We start from the raw sequence: 11,557 nt of genomic DNA, 5'->3' as shown, positions 1-11,557 counted from the left end.
TATTAAGTGTAGTAAAAAGAAATCCATTATTTTTCCATTCAATTTCATACAAAAATAATGGATTCTTTTTACTACACATAATATATATATATATACGTTCGTGCTTGCGTGCGTGTGTTACATGCCATTAGACTTAAGCTGGAAACACAATGAAAAGCACAAGAAAGCGTCCATTCTATTCATGGTTTCTGATAAGTTGAAATCTCTTATTTCCCTGTTCCTATTGCCTTTGTTTTTTATTGTGTTTCCAGCTTTATAAGATAGAACATTCGTATGAGAGAAGCTGAAGACTTGATAGAAAGAGAAAGAAGCAATCATGGAGTAGTTCTTTTCTTTTTTAGTAGTGAATTGGTTAGTCGCCGCGGCAGGCCGGGAAGTGGCCGAGAGCAATGAAGATGGACGTTCGAGAATTGTGATCTTACGCTCAAACTGATTGGTCCCCACTGCTCACTGTGAAAGAGAGAAACAATTATGTGTGGAATAGAACTATTCTTCAATGTCGTCTTCAGCTTCTTTCGTATGAATGCTTCGTCTATTTTATAAGACTATAATTATAAGACTATAATTACATACAAACAAATAAATAGCACTGAATATATACTATCTACTTTTATTTTTTTCTATATACCTGTATACTTATTTTCTTACCTACCTATTTATATATTCGTATTTATTTCCTTTCCATTATTGAAGTATTAATATTATTCATAAAATGTTATTATGTATAAAATAGTAATATTTTTCAAATATTAAAAAAATGTTCCGTACTAGACCGAAATCGCAAGCAATAGATGATTTATAGAATACTCATTGTTTATATGTTTAACTAGTCATGCTGTCTGTTTATAGTATAATGTGTGGTCTACAATGGCAGTATTAGTAATGGATGAGGCTGTAAGAGAAAAATTAACTAATCACAGTGTCATTCTTCTTATATTTATCACAACACTGTGATTGGTCAATTTGTTACTCTTACCGGTTGCGGTTAAAGTCTCATTGCAAATGCTTTGCATCAGTTGACCAATTAGAAAAAAGAATTTTACACATTGACCAATCAAAAATTGCTTTAAAGCATTGTAGCATCGCGTTGATTGTACCTACAGTCTCATCCATTATTGCTACTACCATTGCTGCGTTTAATAGAGAAAGCAGCTTTGTAAAATTCTTGAATATAATTAGTTTATACATGTAGATCCAATGAGAAAATAAGGGCAAGATCAATCATATTAAAGAATTTTGCAAACAGTTGCAAAGCTGTTTTCTCTGCTGAACATAGCCATTATAGATCACGCATTAGAGCTATCGCTCACAAAATTCCGTAACAATGATGTAAAATTAAGCCAATGAACCAATCAGGATATTGCTTTAGATTACGTAATTAACGGAAATGGAAATAATAGTAACTAACTACATCGGACTAATTCCGGATCTACAATAGATTTTCAAGCCTTAACTGTAAGGAATGGACGAATCATAATTCACTTATTGTCCTCGCATTCGATTGTAGTTGGTCAATTTCTTACAGCTTAAGGCTTATAATCTATTGTAGATATTCGGATAATGCATAACACATGAGACATAAGAAAATGAATCAATCAAAGTCTTTTATTTTCTTCCTTTCTGTAAAAAAAGGACTCTGATTGGTTGATTTTCTTCTATTTTATGCGTTATGCAAGAGTCTGTGCTCCCCGCTTTTAGAATATATCTACATAAACTTACATAATCGCATAAACGTATGTATATAAAGAAAATTGTCCCATTACATTTTTCTTATAAAGACATAAAATTGGATAATTTTTTATGCATACATTTATGCGACTAAGTGTAAGTTGTGTGGATATATTCATACTGTTACAGAAATTTTAGGTTTGTTCGCGTCGCATGCTCCAACATGTTGTAATATACTCCTACCATAGTTCTTACTCATTCCAACGCACTTGATAGAGTGAGTAGAAGCTGTGGTAGGAGCTGTGGTTGGAGCTTGCGAACAAACCTTTTGTCTGTGATAGCTCTAAGTCCAAAAGTTTAAAAAATATAGCATATCGACTCAAATGAATTTGCACCAACCTAGGTTGGATTAATGACGTATGCTCTCTTATTGGTGGAATGTTTAACGTTAACCAATAGTAGAACATTATCCAATCCAAATGGGAGCAAATTCGCTCGAGTCGAAAACGCCGACTCGAATAATAAATTTAGCCCGGATCTACAATAGATGTTTTAAGCCTTAAGCCATAAAGAAATTTATCTACAGTCAAATGCGAAGAGAATCGATCGTTATTCGTTCATTCCTTATTCGGTTAAGGCCAATATTATTGAAGTTTCTATAAGAGATTCGCGTCAATCTGAAGTAAAATGGCATCTACAGGGACTCTATTAAGGTCTCTATTGGTTCTACATTAGTTACTGATCGCAAATTTGTTGCGACAGCCAATATGAAGCGCTGATTTCAAAACATAAGATTGGCTGTCGCAACAAACTTTAGATCGGCTTTACAGAAAAGCTTTAGATTTTCTACTACGTAAAGCGTAGAGTCATGAAGCTGTAATGCGAACAGACTTATAAGATAGACGGAGCATTCATACGAGAAAAGCTAAAGAACTTGATAGAAAGAGAAAAAAATAATTGCAGAGTAGTCCTCTTCTTTTCTAGTGGTGAATTGATCGGTCACCGTGGCAAATTGGGAAGTGGCCAAACGAAAATAGAGTCAAGAAAAGACGTTTGAGAGTGTGGCCTTACGACTGATTGGCTTCCAACTGCTCACAGTGAAAGAGAGAAACAACTATGTCTGGAGTAGAGCTGTCCTTCAATGTTGTCTTCAGCTTCTCTCGTATAAACGCTCTGTCTATTTTATAAGTCTATGAATGCGAAGTGATCAGAAGTGATTATTTTAGTTGTATCAAAATTACAAATAGGTAAGCCTATACATTATTACAAAGATTTTGAATTAAAAAAATATATAAGATACAGATATTATGTAATAGGAAAGTGTCGAAAGTGAAATTCTAACCTTGTCATTAATTATATAAGACACTGTAAGATACTTAAAAATTATCACAACTTATGTAAAATTACGAAACGATTTATTACATTTAGGATTAAAATCTATTGTCAAAAAGGGCGTTTAAAATTACCAATATATAACAATTTGACAATGGCAAGACATTTTATTGTAAAATAAAAGTATTTTTAAATGAAAGTATTATTTCATTATTTCGTATCATTACTATTTCAGTTCCAAAAGTATAAAACTAGTTCAGCAATAGAAAATAAATCTATTTCTGTCAATATTTTATATTTTAACATTAATTCTACTTGTATATACTCAATATTATATAATTTAATGTAAATTCTACTCTTACAATTTCTAAAATCTAAATTACCGTGTCCACGATACTCAAAGTGGGGATATAATAACATCGATGATTGGTTCTGCCATTTTACTTCAAGCCAATAAAAATTTTGACAAGATTGACACGACTCTCTATAGGGACTCTAAATATTACATCCATTTCTTTGTTGTATGACAAATTTTTCAAGCGTGTTAATTGGCTGCAAGACAGACAGGATCTCGGATTTCTTGTTCTATAGCTAATCAACAGATCCTATTCTTGAGCGCATATATAAATAATTTTTGCATATGAAAATGATAATTTCTCGATTATGATTGATCTATTGTATACGGAATTGCTATTTCGTATGTGATATTTGTTCAAGAATAGGACCCTAGGCTTGAAAAATTTATCTTACGACAAAAAACAAATGCATGTAATATTGACCTTAAACATAATTTATTGGCTCCCACACACATTAGACGCGAAAATACTTGCTGCGCGACAAAATGCAACACGTTAATCAATGGAGAGCTATAAGCTTATTGGTTACCGTGTTGCATTTGTTGCGCGGCAAACGTTTCGGCATCCGGTGTACAGAAGCCATATCACCAACTCGAAAGATGGCGCGATATGTATTGCACATGCATTTCGCGCGAATGTAGTTCATGCTTCCACCATGCATCAAGCTTTCGTGATTCACGGATTCTGTAAGTTGGAGCAAGTGCGAGGGTGGTTGTGCGGTGCACGTAGCACGGCCTGGCACGTAATTCCGTGGATTTCTCAACTGTTATTATGTCCTCAGGTACGTTTTTGATTGTCATGACGATGAGTATCGATGGACAATTAATTTCTTTATCGCTAAAATTATCTTGGAATATCGTCCGCGCCGTCATCACGCACCACACGTTTGCACCTAACCAAACTTCGCGCGACGTGGTCACCATGCTTTCGATATTGCACGAGCTGCTAGGCGCATTTCGACACGGAGTGCGACAATACGATACGTTCCTCTAATAATACGCTTGTTTTGCAGGCAAAAAGAATAAGAAGAAGAAGGGAGTAACAGTAGATTTGTGGTCATTCCTTGCCGACGGAAATGGGCCGACTCCTAATATACCACTGAAATCGTCTAATTGGGCTGATGATGTGGAGGACGATCATGGTAAGTCGTTGGAATTGCCTTTGTCTCAGTTCGAAATTGATAAACAATTGTTAGTTTTATGAAAAAAATATTAGATTCTTATTCTAATTATTAAGTATCTATGTTTATACATCAGAATATATGTGAATGTTATTTTTGTGTATACTCTGAATATATAAAAAATTATTTTATTACATTATTGTAAGAGGAATGGAACATAGTAATGCTGTAATTTCCTGTCACAAAATATTTATTTTAATATATGTGATGTAAAAACTTATATCTTTAGTTTTTTATGATAGATTTTTCATATCGATTATTTTACAGAAGGATTTTCATCAAGGAGTAACAAAGATCCGGTTATATTGCCGACTGCTCCAAGAGCTGCACGAGGACCAGGGATTGACGAAGAGAATATCCCTACAAATCCTCCTTATGTAGCCTACATAAGCAATCTGCCATATGATGTAGATGAAACTGATCTGGCAGATTTTTTTGCAGATATGAAGGTATTTATTTTTGCTAGTACCTTTATTATCTATCTATATTTAGTACTATCTTTAGTCATACATATCAAATTCAAAATTTAAGATGTATTACAACAATATTACGATCTTAATTTTATTGTGTTTATTTATATTTATTTATATATTCATGTACACACACACACACACACACACACACACACACACACACACACACACACACCACACACACGAGACGAGTGTCCTATAACAACATTTAAGGGTAAATTTCTGAAATCATTTTGAAATAAAAATCCTAATGTTAAAATGTCAAGGCAGTAATAGTTCCTGAATTATAAGCATTTAAAGTCAACAAATCATATCTTCTAAAGTTCATATGTTCAGATATGATATGTAAATGCTAATGCAAAATGCCAACTTACTTAAATGCATACTTAAGAATGCTGGTCGATTTTTCAGCATTTTATTTAAAAAATTCATTTGTATATTTTTTTTTATCGCTTTGGACCAATGGTAGCAAAATCGATCATTCCTTTCCCCTCCCTGCCTAAATGACCAACTAGGGTGAAAAAGATCTGACAAGGCTCCTTAAGGGCATAGTAACTTGCCATTGAAAGGATTTTTAATTTTAAGGAAAAAAATTGTCTTGATCCTTAATGAGTTAAACATGTTAACTTTAAATATAATTTATTAGCTTTAAATGCTTATAATTAAAAAATTATTGCCTTAATATTTTAGTATTAGAATTTTTATCTCACAATAACCTGTCAGAAAACTATTTTTAAACGTTGTTGCGATCTTTATTGGACATTCTGTATATATGTTTATATATAATGCTGTATGTAATGCTACATCATTTCAGTATAAACGGAGATTTTCACACAGATAGATATCCCAAACAAATTTTTATTTATATTGTAATTTTTTTATTTATATTGTCTCAATAAATATTTTTCATGTTATATAATTGATGTTATATAACTTATAAGCTTCAAGTATATATTTTGGCTTGTTGTTTTGAAGCTTATAAGTATCAATTTTTTTTAATAAAGTAACAATATGGGTCATTTATAATGTAGGATTGAAAATTGAGTCTTGAGCCTTATTCTTGAAAAAATATACGAAAATATACTAGGGAAAATTATTTTATACATAAAGTATACTATACTATAGTATACTATAGTATTTTTGTATACGATATTTTTGGACAGTACAACTTCGGGTCTTTTGTTTGACTTTCTATGATTGAGCTTTCCAACGTTACTCAAATATGTTTGATTAGTATGAAATCTCTTGTTATATTCTTAATTATATAATTTTGATAACCAAACATAAAAATTAATTTTCTTTTATTTTTCGCAAATCGGTTGTAAATTTCGCATTTTTTTTTGTATACAGATTTCAAACATGCGTTTACCAAAAGACGCAAATAAAATTAAAGGCTACGGTTACGTCGAATTCGAGGATCGTCAGAGTCTAATTGATGCTCTTTCTATGACAAATACGGTAAGCAAATAATATTTAATAATATTTAATAATATATCGACATTAGAATTATTGAAAATATATTTTTCGTGTAGACGATTAAAACGAGACGAGTGAGAATTGAAGTCTCGAATAGTAGTAATGATGATCGTCGAAGCGGTAGGATGGGTAGAGATAGCCGTAGGGACAATTATGATGATCCCGAACGTACATCCGGCGATTGGAGAAGCGGACCGCGCGAAGATTTGCTGGATGGAGATTCCTATCGTAGTCGATACGATAGAGACCGATATGACAACAGAGATCGGCGAGATGACAGAGAAAGTACGTAGATTTTATCTGTTTTCTGGAGAGAAATAAAAGCTTCGATAGAGATAAATTCTCGAAGAATTATGTTACAATAGAATAACATTTTTGTATTGAATAGGACACGATTATGATAATAAGCCAGGTGCATGGCGTGAGAGGGACAGCAACGATAAAGGATCCTCGTTTAAAGATAGGGGTGGCTTCAGAGATGATAGCAGGGATAGAGACAGAGACAGGGATTGGAATCGTTATGGCGATAGAGGGAGAAGCAAAGACAGAGATGGGGACAGAAGCAGCAGTTTTGGGCCACGTCGTAATTATGGTGATTCCGATTGGGATCGCGAGCGTCGACAAGATGCGAAACGTACGTGTAAATTTATTCGATAAAAAATATACGATAGATGTCTAATCCATTTACCGACATTTTTATTTAATTATTTAGCCGAGCCACGACAAAGACCGAAACTGAATCTACAACCTCGCACGAAACCTGTCGAGCCTCTCGTAGTTGCGGAAGATTCCGCTAAAGACAGTACAACGGAATCGAAGTCAACAGCGAATACAGAATCAACTCAACGAGCACCAGCTGCTACATCCGCGCCAGCAGCCAATATTTTCGGTGCTGCGAAACCTGTAGATACCACTGCCCGTGAACGAGAAATAGAGGAGCGTCTCGCCAAATCTTACGCGGAATCACGATCCCGAGAAGAAACGTATGTATGATACAAAGAATGTCTCTATTAGATTATACTATGTATTATGTGTTACAAGATTTCTATTTCTCAATATCTGAGTGATTCTTATATATTTTTAAGATATTTTTCCGAAAAATTGAGTTTCTACAGATTTTTTACAAATTTGATATTATATTTAAAATAATTTTAGCTGTATATGGTTAAACTTTCAAAGATTCTAACGATGCTGAAATTGAGATATTCACCTTTAAAGTTTCAACTTTTAACACGTAAACTTCCATACCAAGTCTTGCCGAAGTAACGTTTTAATACTTTGTGACGAAAATCTTCTACACATTAAAAAAAAAAATAAATAAATATGTAATGTAGAAATATTATAGAAACCTTATAAAAAAAATGAGGAGGCTTAGCGATGCTGTTTCTGAATTAGAGTAGTATAAATTTGATTGAGAAATTCTCCTTCTTGCACGCTGAGCGAGACAGAAACATGCTATTGTCACATTTCAACTGCCTTCAGTGTGGACTAGTGTGCACACAAATACGACACATGTGTGTATACTTATCTCAAAAGTTTCTCTCTTCAGAGAGCACACGCGGAGAGGCATATTTATAGGGGCATATATTGTACGTGATTAACTTTCGAGCGTGATTGTAGCCGGAGATATACCTTAATAATTGAAAAAGAATACATGGTTAAAAAATTCCATCACTCATAGATTTCGAGAAATCAAGGATTTTATTTTTGAAAACTATAAATTTTAACAATTGACAACTTTTTTTCTTTCAATTAGTAAAAAGTAGTTCTATTTTTGATCAAAGCGGAACTTAGTGTTTAATAAATACTAAATGTAAATATTAGAGAGGTACCGAATATCCGGAAAGTATTATCCGGCACTTTTACTATCCGACTGAATAGTTGGATATTATTAGTAACCAGGAATATATTCGGTTGAAATTTGATATTCATTATCATCATTAAATTGTTGATTTTTTCTTATACAAATGTTCTAGAAATAAGTATATGATGCTATAATATCGTATATATTGTTGCAAAATTACATTATTTTTCTCTATAGGCTTCTTTTTAGCTTGGAGAAGACACTTTCTCGGATATCCGGTCGGATCTAATAATATCTAATGTTACATTCTATCCGATATTTTACGATCCCTAGTAAATATGATATTTAAATCAGATATAAAATATAAACTATGCACTGATAAAGTCGGATTTAAGAAATGTAATCGTAAACTGAAACTGAAATTAATATCTCACATTAGATTGATTGTCCATTTTAATAATGAAGTTAATAAGGAGGATCTTTAAATATTTTTAAAAATTTGTAAATAATTTATTGCAAAAATATTATCTTAGAGTTTGAACCTAGAACTCCCCACTTTCCGATCATACCAATTCGACCACTAAGTCGTGTGGCAATATTTATCGCAATAATCAGTAATTATATATAATAATCAGTAATTACATACAGTAACAACATAGTGAAAGACGTCATATCTTAGGAAATGTGCCAATAAATTTTATGCCAGTAAATATTGCAATAAATTTTGTTATTTTAATGTATCATTTAAATTAAAAATAAAAATAAAAATACACGATAAAAGGAGCTTTATACTATCATATTTATTTTTATATATTAGAAAAAAATATTTAAATTGTATATATAAATTTAATTTTTACATAAGAAATGCAAAGATTTTTAAAATTGAAGGATGATGAAATTTTTTAAAAAGTATATCTTTTTTCAATATAGAAAGTCTTACAAGAAATATTATTTGTTAACAAACAAAAAATTGATCTTTTGTTGTGCTATATTATTAGCGCGAACTGTATCATTTCATTATTTATTGTTGAATTTTATTAATTAAATTGTATCACTTTATATAAAAAATATTACATTGTATTTTCGTTAAATTCATAAGAAAAATAAAATGTTTCTACTAAAAATTTTGATTTTCTCTTCAGGGATATTAAAGAACGTAAAGATGGCACTTGGGGCCGACGTAATGGGGTAAGTATTTTATTCATATAATTCATATTGAATATAAGAAATGCATTTATAATTGTAAAATGTCATTGAATAATTTTCATTTGTAGGAAGGACGTGACGACAAAGACAAAGAAAGGGGTCGGCCGGCTTGGCGATCAGAAGAAGATAGAGGTGCTCGACTTGAGAGATCCACGCCACGTTCTCAACCAACTCCCACTCGTGCTGGTAAATTTATTTTTAACTTATTTTTAAACAATTTTACAAAATTTCTCTATTTGGCATAAAGACAATAAAAATATGATATATATTTTTTAAGTAGAGGAACAAAGTGGATCCAAAACATCGCCAGTGTCTCGTTCTGGATTATCGACATCCAAAGGATCTCAGAAATTCATTGAGAAGGATACTCGTGCGGCAGAAAGGTATTTATAGAAAAAAATATAGAGATATTTTGATAGAGTGGCATAGATATATGAAATTTGCGCTTATTCATATATTTTATTTATTACTTGCAGGGATCGCAAAGATAAAGAGAAAGATGAAATCAGTAGAATGCCGAAGGCTAAAGATGAACAAGCTCCAGTAAGTAAAATTGAATAATGTGAAATTATTGATTAATAGATGTGTGTGTGTGTGTATGTGTGTGTGTGTGGTGTGTGTGTGTGTGTGTGTATGTATACTAATTTACAATTTTCTTTTTTTTGAAGAATTTTGTAGCTTCCAACAAATATTCCATGCTACCTGATGATGTGGATCCCGACAATATCGATGAATAGTCTCAAATGATTACAATTTGCATCACACACCTAAATTGTGCCACATGCAATACATAATTATACGTATTATTAATATTTGTTTTACTTCTATTGCATGGATTCGTCGTAAACCAGGCGTTGTGCTATTGGTATTACTTTATTGGAATTATTGTTGATTTGTATTTAATCTCTATTTTAATATTCTCAATAATATAACTTCTATATTTCTATATCAACTTATATATATTTACTTTACATTTTGGTACGAAAAATTTTGGCGTTGTTAAATCGCAATGTCGTAAATTTCTCGTGATCACCGAATGAACAATTATATCAAACTTTTTGTATAATTCCAAGAAATTACACTGTATATAAAGTGTAGCAATTGGAACTTTATATATCATACTTAATCCACTGTACAGTAATTGTACGATATGTGACCCATTTACATGTAATATAACAATGCCAATATAGAAGGAAATTAAAATAATAAGTATATGAGAATACAAATATTACTTCAATTCTTATTTCTCTTCATAAATCCCTTATATTTTTACAAGTATTTTTTTATTATTGATTTCAAATTACTTTCAACGTGTATAAATATTTATATAAATAAATATAATAATTTATTAGTTAGTTAATATAATAATAATTAATATAATAATTTATAAGTATAATAATATAATGATATAATATAATAATATTATTATTTATAAGTATTATTATTTATAAGTATAATTTATTTATACTTATATACAAATATAAATAAATACATTTATATTTGTATATGCATTTATTATATACAAATAATATATAAAATCAAATATTTTAAAGATATTAACAAATAAATTTCTTTATATTATGTATGTCGAAATAATATATGTGAGAAGAATTATCTCATACAATACATTGCTTTTTTGAAATGTCTAATGGACATCATTTTGGAATATCGTGATAATCTTGATATTCATGGATGGTTCGAAGTTTGTTCGCGTCCCATACTCCAAATTAACCCAGAGACCACTTGAATCAGGTAAGAGGTTTATTCGCGTCGCAACATGCTCCTACCACAGCTCCTACTCATTCTATCAAGCGCGTTGGAATGAATAAGAGCTATGATAGGAGCATATTACAATATGTTGGAGCGTGCGACGTGACAAATTTAAGGTGGCGGTTGGAGCAGTTGCATTTATATGCTCCAATGTTCAGTAACTCGAACAAATCGGACATATGCCTTGTTTTGTTTCAAGTATTTTGTGTTTCCTCGATTATTTGAAAAGCGTTTTTAATAAATATAAAAATTATATTTTTATATTATATTATATTGTATTAATATTATTTTA

General features: G+C 31.3%; 1 protein-coding gene and 1 long non-coding RNA gene across 3 annotated transcripts in view; both read left to right on the top strand.

The window, feature by feature from the left end:
- LOC108692504 overlaps positions 1 to 430 on the top strand; it is a 3,236-nt gene extending 2,806 nt beyond the window's left edge. The window contains exon 2 of the long non-coding RNA XR_001931983.1: positions 342 to 430. This is a non-coding gene — a long non-coding RNA (uncharacterized LOC108692504). The remainder of the gene's footprint in view (positions 1 to 341) is intronic.
- Positions 431 to 4,026: 3,596 nt separating this feature from the next.
- On the top strand, positions 4,027 to 10,721 carry LOC108692492 (eukaryotic translation initiation factor 4B-like). 2 transcript variants are annotated; one of them, XM_018200767.1, is made up of 12 exons: positions 4,027 to 4,137; positions 4,369 to 4,497; positions 4,804 to 4,985; positions 6,360 to 6,467; positions 6,542 to 6,770; positions 6,874 to 7,119; positions 7,198 to 7,468; positions 9,432 to 9,477; positions 9,564 to 9,681; positions 9,776 to 9,878; positions 9,972 to 10,038; positions 10,164 to 10,721. In XM_018200767.1, exons 1-12 carry the CDS (start codon positions 4,128 to 4,130, stop codon positions 10,230 to 10,232), a joined length of 1,578 nt encoding a protein of 525 aa, XP_018056256.1. In that variant the 5' UTR covers positions 4,027 to 4,127; the 3' UTR covers positions 10,233 to 10,721. The 2 variants fall into 2 exon arrangements, with proteins under 2 accessions (XP_018056256.1, XP_018056254.1); XM_018200765.1 differs by having other exon boundaries at positions 9,773 to 9,878.
- The last annotated feature ends 836 nt before the right edge of the window (positions 10,722 to 11,557 follow it).

The sequence above is a fragment of the Atta colombica genome, unplaced genomic scaffold (genome assembly GCF_001594045.1).
Source record: "Atta colombica isolate Treedump-2 unplaced genomic scaffold, Acol1.0 scaffold73, whole genome shotgun sequence".
Lineage (NCBI taxonomy): Eukaryota > Metazoa > Arthropoda > Insecta > Hymenoptera > Formicidae > Atta > Atta colombica.
This window is presented reverse-complemented; position numbering and strand designations above follow the sequence as displayed.